The following is a 15428-nucleotide window of genomic DNA, read 5'->3' on the forward strand; positions in this document are numbered from 1 at the left end:
CACAATGCCTTTGTAATTTTGTTTTCAAATCAAAGTGCAGTTTTGAAAATTATATATTTGTACTTTTTGCCTTTAATTTCATGTTTCTGCTTAAAAAATTATTCCTAATATATTATTCACCTATTCATGAAACAAACAGTCCAACAAATGGGTGTAACTGTTTTAGCCTTTTTAATAGTCCAGCGAATGGATGTGACAGTTCATTAGTTCCTTTTATGAGCAGATTATGACAAACTCAAGAGTCAGAATTGGAGGGTTTGGCTATCCAAGCATTTTCTATCATACAAAACACACCCATATGGTCCTTTAGAATTTTTCTATAAATAGCTTAGGCATTTCACCATTTTTGATCATCCATTCATCCCCATTTCAAATATTATCAACATGATGAAAATGAGCCTGAGCAACTGTTTATTTGCAACTCTTTCTGTTCTTGCTATATTACTGATCCCAAGTGTCTTGGCTGAGGCTGAAGAATGTGGTAAGGAAGCCGAAGGTGCACTGTGCCCCTCGGGGTACTGTTGCAGCAACTCTGGCTTTTGTGGGACCACAAGTGCTTATTGTGATCCAGGTAACTGTCAAAGTCAGTGTCCTCCTGCGCCTTCTCCAACCCCTCCATCTCCTCCACCTCCTCCAGTCACTCCTCCCCCTTCCGTTCCATCACCAGATATAACTGAAATCGTTAGCAGTGAATTATTCGAAGAGATGCTTTTGCATCGGAATGACGATAGATGTCATTCTAAGGGCTTCTATACCTACGATGCATTTGTACAAGCGGCAAGGAATTTTACAGGTTTTGCCACCGCTGGTGACATTGGTCACCGTAAAAGGGAGGTTGCTGCCTTCTTGGCTCAAAACGTCGCATGCAACTACTGGTAATCTTCAGCTATTTTAATAATATGTATTCCGAATACTTGTAGTGTATAGTGATCTCAGAACAGAGTGTGTATATATAGTGCTATACTATATATGCATGATGTATACCTTATCTTTGTTTATTGTTTCCAAATTAACAGCCAACAACTTGTGTAAAATTTTCTGTGTATATCCTTAAACTGCAGAGGGTTGGGATGGTGCACCTAATGGCACTTATGCATGGGGATACTGCATGAACGAAGCATACAGCGGCGTGCCCCCTGAAGAAAAGCCTGTTGAATGTCTTCCAAGCGCTGAGTGGCCGTGCGCTCCTGGCAAGAAATATTATGGACGAGGCCCCATCCTAATTTCATAGTATGATCTCTTTTTTTGCACATAAGACATTTTTTACTTGTCATATGCTTTAAAATGACAAATTGCTTTCCAGAAAGTGTTTCTATGCGCCAACAGTACATATATAGATTCTTTACACGGCAGATTTAGTTGATTTAAGACATGCAAGTAATACATTACGTGAAAACTAAAGTTGTAATGAATTGCTATAACCATGTATTTTGTACTCTCAGTGTAAATTTCTCTATTACATACTTAAAATACTTCCAACAACATGAAGAGAATTAACGTTAGGTTTTGATCATACATTATTATTTTTTATTGCAGCAACACCAACTATGGGCCTTGTGGAGTGGCTTTAGGGGAAGACCTCCAGCTGGGTAATCCTGATTTGGTTGAGAATGACACAGTGATCTCTTTCAAATCTGCACTTTGGTACTGGATGACTCCTCAACCACCAAAAAAGCCTTCTTGCCACGATCTCATGGTTGGAAATTGGGAACCATCCCCATCAGACATAGCTGCCAATAGGCTCCCTGGTTTTGGGGTCACCACAAACATCTTTAACGGAGATGTTGAATGTGGTCATGGCCTTGACGAGAGGGGAACGAATCGAATGGGCTTTTACTTGAGGTACTGCAAAATTCTAGGTGTTAGCCCTGGGGAGAACATTGACTGCGCTAACCAGAGGCATTTCGGCCACGACGGCCTCTTCTACAGTTCTATGTAGAATATAAGCTAGTGCTGATGCTAACTTTTGTAATCTCTCGTTTTAAGGCCATGAATTGGATGCTTGTAATTAGAATATTCGGGGCCATGTTTTCTTTTTATCCCTCCCTAGGAGTTTCCCTTTTCGCTCCCTTGTCATAATTGTGGCTATGTGACGCCATTATAATAATAATAATAATCGAGGTTTCCTCTATGTAGTATCAATGTGTTTATTTATTAATCATAAATTGGCTTGCTATTAATATTATAACTATGCCATTTTATTCGATCATGGGGGGTAAAAATGGTTAATTCTACCTCATTTAAGGAAAGCACAGGAAGAATATAGATCGATCAAGCATGTACGCTGTGTAGAAGCAGGATCCTACGATGTTCATCATGAAGTGCTAATGGTAACGTTAGGAACGCTCTAAACACACGAGTATATATGTAGAAGCAAGTAGCTAGCACAGTTTTAAAATTTAAAACAAGAATTCTCATGGTTTAAAGTAAGAGAGATCCAACAAATAATAGACTTATCACGTTTACAAGGATTGTCTAAGGATATAAACAAGTTTTAAATGAGATGTAGCTCAATCATTTGCGAGTTGATCCCTCTCCTTTCTCTACAAACGGGATTACGGAAATTAAAGAAGGTAAGCAGAAAAGACTTAGCACGAGCGGAGGCCGACAGGTACAAAGAGTTTAATTGAACCTCCTTCTTAACATAAGAACATTTTTTTGATTCCCCTTAGTTGAATATCTGGCTTCTCCACTAAGTCTTGAGCGTGATGAAACATAAATAAAGACGCTGACAAATAAAAAAGAAGAGCAGAACTAATTAAGCGAAACCTGCATTGCAGCTACCCAAAACTAGTTGTATATTAGCTTGATTTTGGAAAACAAAAAGTAGCAATCATTTCGAAAAATTGTAACCCAAATCAGGAGTAAATAACTTATAAGCAGGATAATTGAAGACTCCCTAAATTTGACACGAATTGTTATTTGCACATCTAAATTATCAGTAGTCTCAATTACTCTCTGAATATGAATATTTGATAGTCTATATCCCCTATGTGGGGATGAATTTTTTTTTTTTTGAAAAATCAACTCCCAAGTAGTTTTTTTTTCCAACCGTTAATCCTGCATAATGATTAATTATTTATTCCAATTATGTGTTTCTTCTTTCTTTAACTTAATATATAATGCAAATTTTATCCCAATTTTGCATTTTAAAATTTTATTTCTTCAATGTAGTGACTACTGATTCCAACTTTCAACTATTTATTTCAATTGTATATTTTTTTCGGGTCAATTTGTAAAAATAAAATAAAAACTTGGCTCGAACTCCATTATATTAGCAAAATAAAGTTAACTTTATCCAAAACAAAAAGAAGTACCAACCATGTATTTATTTTTTAGATATAATTTCTATTTATTTCAATAGTGTACTTTTTAGGCCAAATTCAATAAAAAAAAACTTAGGTCCCATTATTTTAGTCACAGAAAAAAAATATTTAACAAAAATAATGGAGATACAACTAGTATATACTTCTTTTTGTTTCTTTAATAGATGTAATGACTATTTATTTCAACTGTTATATTTTTTTCAGACCAAATCTATAAATAAATAAAAAAAATTGGTTAGAGCTCCTTTATTTTTAGTGAGATAAAAAGTTATAGCAGAATTCAACCTTTTAATTCTTGTTATATGTTATTTGATGTAATGAATCCTTTTTAACATTGTATTGTTTCTTTTCGGGAAAAATCTGAAAAGAAAAAAAAAATGAAATTTTATTATTTCTAACCAAATAAAATTTGTTGGCCTAGAAAGTTCTAACCAATATTTTTACTAATTTTACCTGAAAAAGAAAATCTAAAATTAACGAATTTAAATAGTAAAAATTAAATTTGTTTCTAAAAAATGTCACGTAGACAAAAAAATCTATGTGGAACAATGAAATGGGTTGAGAACTGTGAGGTCTGAAGTTCAATTCCAAGCGAAGCCTGGATAGAGTTACCCTATCCCTATACTACTAGTTGGAGAGAGGTGGCAGGTGCCCGTGAAATTACTCGAGTTGTGCGCAAACTAGCCCGAACATCACGATTATCATATATTATATTAAAAGTAGGAAGCAACAAAGTTAAAAGTCAGATTATTAAAATAATCCTATAAAGTTAGTTACTATAATACCCTTTGAAAAATAGATATACTGCCTTTTCATGAAATCATGCATTAACTTTCTCTTTGTTGTTACAGAAAATAAGAATATCGAAGAGTTACTTAATAATTATTGCACTAAATTCAATTAACCAAAAAATGAATACTTGGACCATATTCATCTACTTAAGCCTCATTTGTTTTCATTAAGATTAAGACGTTTGAATCTGAATGCACATCTGAATGATTAAGATGTTGTCTCTAAGTCTGAACACTGAATGATTAAGATCGTTTATTTTTCAATATACGAATGTGCATAATGTATTTATTTAAACATAATAAATATACAATTCGAATTAAAAAGTAACTAAATAGTAGAAAATAAATACAAATTTACTAAAATAAAATATTATTTGATTAAAAAAATGAAACATTTATGTTCACTAGTAATGGTGGAGATGTTTTGTAGTCGTGGTGGGTGGTGAGTGGGGGTGAAGGGGTGAGTGGGTGGTGGGTGGTTGGGGTGAGGAGTGGGCAGTGGGGGTGGGGTTGGTGGGGCGTGGGGGTGGGGTTAGTGGTGGAAGGTGGGGTAGTGGGGACTGGGGGTGGGTAGTGTGGGGTAGGGCTTGATAGTGGGGTTGGTAGGGAGTGGGAGTGGGGTTGGTGGTGGGAGGTGGGAGGTGGGGGTAGCGGGGAGTGAGGATGGGTGGTGTGGGGTAGGGGTTGGTGGTGTGGCGTGGGGGTGGGTGGTGTGGGGTGGGATTGGGGTTGGTGGTGCGATGGGGGCGGTGGAGAGTAGGGGGTTGGAGTGGAAGGTGGGTGGGTGGGTGGTGGGGTGGGGTTGAGGTGGATGGGGAGGGGGGTTGGAGTGGAGAGTAGGTGAGGGTGGGGTTGAGGTGGAGGATTGGGGTTGGGGTTAGGGTTGAAAAAGTTCCATACAAAAATACCTCTTAATGATATTAAGACTTGGTTCAAGATTTTAATGATTAAGGCCTATTCAGACCCAATAAATGCTTAGATCTTAATGCAAATAAATGCACTTAATGGCTTAAGGTCTAAACCATTCAGATTCAGACCTCCAATAAGTGCAAACAAATGAGGCCTTAATGCCTCTACTTGGTAGAAAATCTAAAGACAGAAACGTTTGGAGTGGCTTCTGTGTCCCTTCACTTTCTTCGGTTTGATTCCCTTTAAATTCTTACATAAAGCTTAAGTTACAATTCACCAACTTAACTAATTTTCTTTCTCCTATTTAAGACCCGCCTTTACAAAATTTACATAAATCTTCAATTACAAAAGAGATGTTTTGCTGATTTCCCTGGAAAGAAAAGTCGAGACAGCAGCAGCGACGTTAGTCTTCATTTCATCTTGCCTAAAGTCTCTTAGAGCTGTGCAAGTTCTTTATATATTTTTCATTATCTATTATTGTAATTTGTAATGACTTTTTTGTTGAGATGTTTTTATTATGTCAGTAGATCAGAAAATTAAAATGTGAAAAATTCAAATATTTATCATATGATTGTTTTTCTTTCATAATATATATAGATTTCCTTGCCTATAATATCATAGGGATTTTAGTCCTTTTTATATAGTTTGTTTCAACAGGACTGTCTGTGATTGTGAGTTATGACTTTTCCTGAGTTATATCGCTAATTTTGTTTCTAATTCTTATTAGCCACTTTTGGTAAACATTTGATATAATCTCTTAATTTTTCATTCTTTGCTTCTTCTTTTCTTTTGTTGCAGGCAATTGGCTGTTGTTGGTATTGGTGCGAGGACTTCTTTTTGGACAAATAGGAGTACTAAGGTAAGCATTTGCAGAATTAATTAAACATTGATAAATATTTATATTTATATTTTGGGCTTCAAATTTATATTTTAATAAACTATTTTCAGAATGTATATGGATAATTCCAACTATTTTTATATATACTTTATAACAATTGATATGGGATACAATATACTAGTAAAAAATAAAAATAAAAAAGGAGCCGTACCGGGCGTAAACTTATGAAATTAACTTTGTGATAGTTTAGTTCACAAACAGTTATCATCAATAATTGATGCTACTTTAGTAACTAGTATCTCCTCCACTATAAAATACGATTAATAAAAGAAAACCTATAGTACGTGGATCACTAAAATAATCAAAGTTGTGATAGACTAAACGGTCAATTTTGGAACTTACTCTAGGTATGTTGCAAGGAATATGTTAGGCAGCTTAGCAACAGTTCTTTAAAACTAAAAACGTGTTCTTCATTTAGTTGAATGAAAACAAGTTATAAAGTACTTAATCAAGGAAAAATGTGATTCACATTCAAGTTGCATTTTCATTTTTCGATTCAATTATTCTATGAAATCAATAATGCACTTGAACACTTTTGTTGACAATTCTTAAGGTTTTTCGAACAATGTAATATCTCACATCAGAAAAATTGTTGTCACAAAGCTACCTACTACTCCAGATAGGAAATGATATACAACTTTTTTTTTTTTTGGTGTTGGAAAAAAAAAAAACCATAATTTGTTTTTGGTTTTAACTTCAAACCGAACCAAACCAACCCGACATTACATGTATTCAATTTTTTAAAATATTTTATACATAAAAATATTTATTTGTAAAGTAATTTATAAATATTTCTTAAATTTTTTCGTAATTTTTTATCTATTATTATTATTCAACTTGAACTAGAACTTTGAATGTCAATAAGTTTTATATCCTATGGATGTTAGTAACTCAAATAAAGTCCAAACCAAAACCAATTCAACACTAATCCTAACAAAAGAAATTCAATTTACCACTAGAAATGACAATAATGTTGGATATCTATTCTTTAGTTTTGCATAATTGATTTAGAGAGTTAAAATACATAACTTAAGTTTTTTTTCTTTGTCATATAATTAATACTTATTTTAGCATGACTTAGTATTTTTAAATTATGGTCATTTTCTTTTATGGCTTGTTAATTAGCAATATTTATTTTAACCGATTATATTAGCTTTTGTTGAATATTTTAATACAATGTCATAACTCTTCTCACATTTTGTGTTATTTTCTTAAGAAACACCTTAATTATATAATTGTATCTTACTAGGACTAAAGAAATATTTAAAGTAAAATATATACAACCCGAGAAAACCCGAGGTTGAAAAACCCGAATTTTATTGGTTTGGTTTGGTGTATAAATAAAACCCGACAACTAGTGTACACCCCTAACTCCAGATAGGAAATGATATACAACTTTTTTTTTTTTTTTCAATTTAGTTTGTCATTTTGAACAATTCAATCTAAAAGAAGTGTTAAACTTCTAAATTATGATTACCTACAAGCTAGAGGAGCCGGATACCACACCTTAAATATTTCTGAACAGACCATGTCATTACGATTAATTTTCTGACTAAAGAACAAGTTGCGAAATGAAGTGCTTCATTTTACTTCTAAATAATATATATAAGCCCTCTCAAGAAGATACAACTAGTGAACTAGGAGCAATTTTCTGTCACAAAATTGATTATGCAGATAAATCAAAATATCTGATGTGAAATGGTTTACTGTTCTTTCTATCGAAACGTTGTCTATATATATTAAAAAAAAAAAAAAGTGAATTACAAACTATATAAATCACAACCAAAGTTTAAACTAAAGCAAAGTTCGATCTTTTCATTTTTTTTATCTCCTAGTTCTAAAATTAGGCACTTAAATTTGGTACATTCTAAAGCATTATTGAGCATGATATAGTACTAGCTTGGTCAATTATACTAAATAATTAAAGCTTTTTATAATCCAACATCGGGTTTAGACTGTAGATGCGCTGCCGCCTCAGCCCCACTGCTAATTTCGTGAGACTTCCTCAATGGGGTTAAATTACCCCAAATGGTCTTTTAAGGCCACGACTGACAAATCAAATAGAAGAAAATAATCTTTTTCAGATCTCTTATGTGTAAAAATGAGTATCTCTTATAGAAGGATATCATCGAAAATAAAGGGTAAATTAGAACGAATGTCGGAGGAGCAAATTTTCCTCGACTCCTTTTACTAATTTTAAAAATAGAACCAGTTTAATAACCCAAAGACTAAGACACGTTTGGACGTGAATATATTTTTTCCTTTTCTTCAATAAAAAAATCAAAACATATACATTGAACTGATTTTTAAAAAAAATTCTAAAGAAGAGTTTCAAGTTTGAAAAAGTAATTTTGACTAGTTTTCAAGTTTATTTTTTCTCCACTGACAAAACTTTTATTTTTTGCCTAAACACAACTTTAACTTCCACGTAGGCATTTTCAATTTTTTTCAAAAATCACATTTGTGTTAGGTCCAAACACCTAAGAGAGGGGCACGTGGAGTTTATTAAATTTAAAATTAAACAATGAGGAAAATCACAAATCGCAATTATATTATATTCCTTAATGGAAGTACGGAAAAACAGTTTTATAAGTGACATTTTGCATTAATTATCTCCTCCTCATCCTCCAATACACTCCACCTCCACCCCAGTCCCATAGCCCTCATAACCCACACTCCTATCATCCACGCCACCCCCCATTATATGAAGATTTCATCTATTTTCTAAGAAGATATTTTACAAGAAACGTGAAAAATATTTTCCTTTGTACCAAAGCCAAACACCCGTTGTCCTTTAGAATTTTCCTATAAATAGTTTAGGCATCTCACCATTTGTGATCATCCATTCATCTCAATTATATGAAAATGAGGCTGAGCCAATTATGTGTATTTGCAACACTTTCAGTTCTTGCTATATTACTGATCCCAAGTGTCTTGGCCGAACAATGCGGTAAGCAAGCCAGTGGTGCACCGTGCCCCTCTGGGTACTGCTGCGGCAATTATGGTTGGTGTGGGACCACCGGTGACTATTGAGATCCCGACAAGTGTCAAAGCCAGTGTCCTTCACCGTCTCCTCCGCCTCCTCCTCCTCCATTCACTCCTCCACCACCCACTTCATCCGGTGCAGATATTACCGAAACCATTACTGGTGAATTATTTGACCAGCTGCTTTTGCGTCGGAATGATGATAGGTGTCCTGCTAAGGGCTTCTACAACTACGATGCCTTTGTTCAAGCGGCGAGGTATTTCCCTGGTTTTGCCACCACTGGTGACATTACTGACCGTAAAAGGGAGCTTGCTGCGTTCCTGGCTCAAACATCGCATGAAACTAATGGTAATTTCATGAATTTTTACTCCTTCCGCCTCAAAATGTTTCTTACTTTCTTTTTTAGTTGTTTAAAAAAGAACGTCTCTTTCTTTTTTTTTTTAGCAATTCTTTAATTTCAACTTTTCACATGACATATTTAAGACCACGAGATTAAAGGACATTTTGGAACATCCAACACATCTTTAATTTAAAATCACAAGATTCAAAGGTTTTCTTTATTTTCTTAAATTCATGTCAAGTCAAACCAAACAAACATTTTGAAACGGAGGGGCTATCCGTAAAGGTTATTAAAAAAAAAAAATAAAAAAAAAAGTAAAGGTTAACTTCATAAACACATTTTTCACTTTAGTGTTTTTCACTTTCATTTTTAACTGTTAAGGTTAACTTCAATAGTACATTGATGCTGCCTTTCTAATTTGATTTCTCAAAGTGGCAATTAATTAAATTCCTGATTAAAATGTCCATGTCCGTTTTCTTTATTTAATCTTTCCAGCAAACTAGTTGTGTCAATTTTTAAACTTACATGGAAGATATATATGGTTGAACAGGTGGTTGGCCAACTGCAGAAGACGGGCCTTACGCATGGGGTTACTGCTTCAAGAGAGAACGAGGCAACCCTGCAGACTTGCCTTCTTACTGTATTGAAAGTGCTGAGTGGCCACGCGCTCCTGGCAAGAAATATTCTGGACGAGGCCCCATCCAAATATCATAGTAAGTAATTTCCCCCTTTTTCTAAGTAGGCGTTTGGCCATGAAAATTAAATATTTTTCACTTTATTTGATATTTTAGAGTTGAAATTAAAGATGGAGTTGTGTTTGGTTATAGTTTTGCAAAGAATATTTGGTTGTTTGAATGTATTGAAAGTGAGAAAAGTGAAGTAAAAAAAAAAAAAAGCGAAAAATAAGTTTTGGTTGTTTTCCAAATTCCAAGTACAACTTCAAGTTGTATTTGGAATTTTTATGGCCAAACACCATAAAGTGAAAAAATATTTCGGAAAAAAGTGAATAATTCTCATGGACAAACGGGCCCTAAATCTCCCTCTTCACTCCTATTTGTGCATTGTGATATTATCAAAGAGGTAGTAACACAGAAGGTCACCCAATTATGAATAATGATCTCTCAAAGTTATGTTTATTTGTTTTGTAACAACAAAGTCACTCAACTTTTCCTATATCACATAAAAAATCACCTAATAAATATTTGACCAATAAAATATGACATGACATTTAATTTAGTCTACATGGACTTTTTTTTTTTTTCCTCAATCCACGTGGCAAAAAGACCTGACCCGACGCGACCCAAATCCCACTCAAATTAACCCTTATTAACCCTATTCTCTCTTAATTAAAATAGAGTTTCACTCTCTTAATTAGTTTTTGTAATCATTTGACTGTAGCATTAATGTTTTCTGTAGGCTTTGTTGGAGTGAAATTAGCACTAGTATGGTGCACTCTCAGGCTAGTTCTAATGTAAATATAGTACTGAGAAGGGCCTCTGGATTTAAGTAAGTTTGCTTTACTATAAGTCTTTTTATTACCAAAAAAATAAAAAAGAAAGCATTTGACAGTTGCTATGTAGAGAACAGTTGCAAATTGCCTGTTATTTTGTTATGGAAGGTATATGAAAAACCATTTTTTGTTACTGATATCTTTGTTTAAACCTTAGTATACATATTTCCCAAATAGCTGCAGTCTGAAGCTAATATGGAGTAGAAAGATATTACAAGGGACTTGAGTGAAGATTGAAAAAAGCCTACATTTACTTAATGTTGTTAAAGGAATCCTTATGGACTTCGCCTGAGAGAAGAAAAAAGAAGATGACACGATTTTAAGAAAATTGTGGGCCAATTTCTCCCAGAGAGAGTGAAACTCTATTTTAATTAAGAGAGAATAGGGTTAACTTGGGTTTGAGTTTGGGACGGGTCCGATCGGGTAGCATCTTGTTGCCACGTGGACTGAGGAAAAAAAATTCATGTGAACTAAATTAAATGTCATGTCATATTTTATTAGTCAAATATTTATTAGGTGACTTTTGAAGTGATATACGAAAAGTTGGGTGATTACAAAATAAAGAAACATGACCTTGGGAGATCATCACCCATAGTTGGTTGACCTTCGGTGTTACTACCTTTATTATCAAGTATCCGCCTAATATTCCAACTACATATTATTCCCTTCATCCCATTTTAACTGTCGTTTGGCTCTTTTCACACTTATTAAAAAAATAAAATATAAAGTATGGGTTCCATTATATTATGCATAGAAGAGGGGGTGGGGGGGGGGGGGGGGTAGTAAGTTATAGTTGAGAATAATTTCCAATTTTACTTTTCAATTCCTAAAATGATACGTAATTATTTTGGGACTTTTTTTCTGAGCTAAAGTGACCAGTAATTTAGGATGAAGGGAGTATATAACTACGTAAGAGATTCTATTCGTGATACCAAAAGTACTTAGAATTTTTCTTGTTTCTATAATTGCAGCAACTACAACTATGGTCCTTGTGGAGTAGCCATAGGGGAAAACCTCCTGGGTAATCCTGATTTGGTGGAGAATGACGTAGTCATCTCATTCAAATCTGCAATTTGGTTCTGGATGACTCCTCAACCACCAAAGCCTTCGTGCCACGATGTCATCCTCGGGAAATGGGTCCCATCCCAATCGGACATAACAGCCCATAGGGTCCCTGGTTATGGGGTCATCACAAACATCATCAACGGAGGATTGGAATGTGGCCATGGCCCTGACGATAGGGTAAAGAATCGAATTGGCTATTACTTGAGGTTCTGCGAAATTCTGGGTGTTAGCCCGGGAGAGAACCTGGACTGCGGCGACCAGTTGCCTTTCGGCCAAGGATCCTTGTTCAACTCTATGTAGAATAAGCTAGTACTGATCTTGTAATATATACTAGCTTTTATAATTTCTCGTTATTTGAATAATCGTGGCATGTGACGCTATATAATAAATAAAAGAGGTTTTCAGATATTCTCTATATAGTATCAGTGTGGGTTTTATATGGTTAATTAATTAACCTCATTTAAGGAAAATAGGGGAAGAAAAAATATCGAGCATGTACCTCTAAGCTCATCTGTTACAAAATCATGCGATGTTAGTCATAAGCAGGTAGTACTGATAATGTTAAGAGTGCAAGCAAAGCGAAATACAGAAGCAATTCGTACAATTTCAAATTTACAATAAGAATTCTCGTGGTTTAAAGTAGAAAATTCTGCAAACATTCAACAAATAATAGACTTATCACGTCTATAAAGGAAAGACATTTTTTTTAAAAAAGGAGAAAGAGAGAGAGAAGGGATTGGCTAAGGATATATATAGAGCTAAAAATTCTAAATTAGAAATCGCTCAACCATCTGCAAAGTTGATCTCTCCCCTTTTTCTACAAACGGAGATTCAGCTAAAAAGCACTTCTTGATTCTTCCTCTTTCCTGTAGCGTCAATGTTTACCTCAATAATCCACCTCAATTCGTATGTTTTCATATTCCCTTCTTTGTTCGTCTAACTTATACCCTTCCAAATTGAATTTGATTTCCATGTACATATAAAAACGTTACTGTTTTCTCATTTATAAAAATTAAAACGCCCTTACCTTAGTAGTATTGTTCAAAACACGTAGAGGCCTAATTTAGAACGCAGGGTGTATTTTCAGATCACTGAAATATTTTTCGAGAACAATATTTGCATATAATGCATGTCCAAACGCCTATATATATATGTATATCTTCATCATTTTTTTGGCCATCAAGGTCTTATATGACGAAAACTATATTCAACACTCTTGAGCATAACGTAAAGCTCGTCCAGAAGAGACTTGGTACAGTACTGGAAATCCCCAATAATCTGTTACTATACTAGCTGAAATAGTTAATTTGGTCAATCTATAAATTTGAGTTGCCAGGCACAAAAATTTTAAAACTAACAACAGCTAGGCAAGATGAGATGGCCTCTTAGGAAGTTGAGGTGCTTGACCAGACGAGCTGAGAGACAATTCTGTCTTATTTAGCTTATATTATGTTTCTATATATTGATTATATATACGTGCCTTGTGAACATTTCTGGCAAAGCGGTATCCTGTGACGCGGCTTAAGCCAAGGGGTACCCGCCCCTGGCTCTAAAGCAAGGTGGGAGAATCAATAGGAGACAAACATCATGGCCACTTTGTAAAATGTAGAGTTGCTGGGAATAAACAACTACAGTAGGTTGTTAGTTTAATTTACAAGTTGATCTTTGAAAAATATTAGATCTGAGTTGATGGAAAAAAATGTAGGAAGGTAGTTAGGTTTGCATGGAAGTTGCCTTTTTGAAAATTAAAAAAGAATCAATAGTTTGACTCTCTTTAAAGCTACTGTGTTTTTTGTTGATAAGGAGATTTAAAACAACATTGAGAGTCAAGAGAAGGAAAACATCATGGCTAGTTTTGATATTCCAACAATTGATGTTTCTCCATTTTTTAGATCAGAGGAAAACAAAGGAGGAAAAAAGAAGGCTATGGAGCAAATAGGAGAAGCCTGTGTTAACTATGGCTTCTTCCAAATTGCGAATCATGGAATTCCTTTGGACGTGTTGAGCAGAACCATGGATATGCTCAAGACCTTCTTTGCTTGTTCAGATGAAGATAAACTCTTTGCGCCTGCTGCTTACTTAAAAAGACACAGCATTCAGCTGGGATTTATGAGCACTTCGTGTTTGATATTGCATGCTCTAGCTTCCATGTCTGCCCCAAAAATCCACCTCATTTCAGGTAAGTCCTCCTATTCCAATGTGAAAACTAATTAAATCAATTTATATATATAATTATATAATAGAAACTGTGCCATCGCCCTATTATCTCTCAATTGCATCTCGAATAATTGTTTCTAGTATGCGCGATCCTATAAGAACTAGTACAAATTTGAAATGAACTTGCATTTTCACCTTTTTCAAAATATGTAAGAATGTCTTTGTGGTTTAAATATATGTGTTTGATATTCTTAGACACGTTTTGGAGGAGATGTTTTCCCACTTCACCAATTTAGGAGGTGTGTTGGAGGGCATCATAAGTGAGTGTTTTGGGTCTCCCTCATAATTTCATTCCAAACTACAACAATGATCGGTCTCGGGATTCCTTGATGGGCCTCCACTACTTTCCAGCATCAGAAGCTGAGAACTTAGAAAAACCTGCACACCAAGATCCTGGCTGCTTCACCATTGTCTACCAGGATGAAATTGGAGGCCTTCAAGTGCACAAAGATGGCCAGTGGATCCTTATAGCGCCTTCCAAAGACAAACTAGTTGTTAACATTGGCGATGTTATTCAGGTAATTAAATATAATTCGGCTGCTGGTTAATATCACAGTTATCATTATCCCAAAATTTAACGAATCACCTTGGTTTTTTTGTTGACATTAAAAAGGTGCTAAGCAACAATAAATTCAAGAGTGCAACTCACAGGGTGGTGAGACCAAGAGAAATAAACCGTTACTCGTACGCATACTTCTATAACGTGCAAGGGAATAAGTGGGTTGAGCCATTGCCGCAGTTCACAAAGGAAATTGGAGAGTCGCCCAAGTACAGAGGATTTGTCTTCGAAGAATATGCATGGTTGAGACACAGAAACAGGACTCATCCACCGCCTAGACTCAAGATCTCATCCATATAACCCACTACTCAATTTCTAATTAGAGGAGAATTGAAGTCTATCTGACCAAGGATTTTTTTTCTCTATGTGGAAAGAAACATAGAAATAATATGTATCACATCACTCCTAACATGTACGTTAAAGCGTGTGACTGGTTTAAACTATTAGAGAGTACACAATTTTTTTTCTTAATTATGTCTTCAATACATCTCTCATTGTACAAGCTTGATTCTTTGAAGAGGAATCCTCAATTTATAGCTATGTGTCTCGCCACTGTTTGTTGTTGCTAATTCAAAATACTCAAATTGCAGATACTGCAATCTTGTTTCTTTCTTTCCTTTTTTCTTTTTTGAATAACGTCAAGTACTCATGCATATTGTTTACTCTAGTTTTAGATACCAATGCGTCTGTTTTAATAAACTTTAACTCCCTATTAAAGCCAGATGGAATCTAGAGTATTGAGATTTTTTCTAAACAAATCCTAGATAATGCTAAAAAAATATATAAGACAAATGAGAAAGAGTAATAGATGAGATCTAACACACAGC

At 34.7% G+C, this 15428-nt stretch overlaps 1 protein-coding gene and 1 pseudogene across 1 annotated transcript; both read left to right on the forward strand.

Annotated features, from left to right (window-relative positions):
* Nucleotides 1-347: 347 nt before the first annotated feature.
* LOC132045055 (uncharacterized) lies at nucleotides 348-12201 on the forward strand (annotated as a pseudogene).
* Nucleotides 12202-14356: 2155 nt separating this feature from the next.
* Nucleotides 14357-15137, forward strand: LOC132045065 (1-aminocyclopropane-1-carboxylate oxidase 1-like). Its single transcript, XM_059435584.1, has 2 exons — nucleotides 14357-14560; nucleotides 14656-15137. The coding sequence occupies exons 1-2, from the start codon at nucleotides 14372-14374 to the stop codon at nucleotides 14899-14901; spliced, it is 435 nt and encodes a 144-aa protein (XP_059291567.1). The 5' UTR covers nucleotides 14357-14371; the 3' UTR covers nucleotides 14902-15137.
* Nucleotides 15138-15428: the final 291 nt, after the last annotated feature.

The sequence above is a fragment of the Lycium ferocissimum genome, unplaced genomic scaffold, assembly GCF_029784015.1.
Source record: "Lycium ferocissimum isolate CSIRO_LF1 unplaced genomic scaffold, AGI_CSIRO_Lferr_CH_V1 ctg594, whole genome shotgun sequence".
Classification (NCBI taxonomy): Eukaryota; Viridiplantae; Streptophyta; class Magnoliopsida; order Solanales; family Solanaceae; genus Lycium; species Lycium ferocissimum.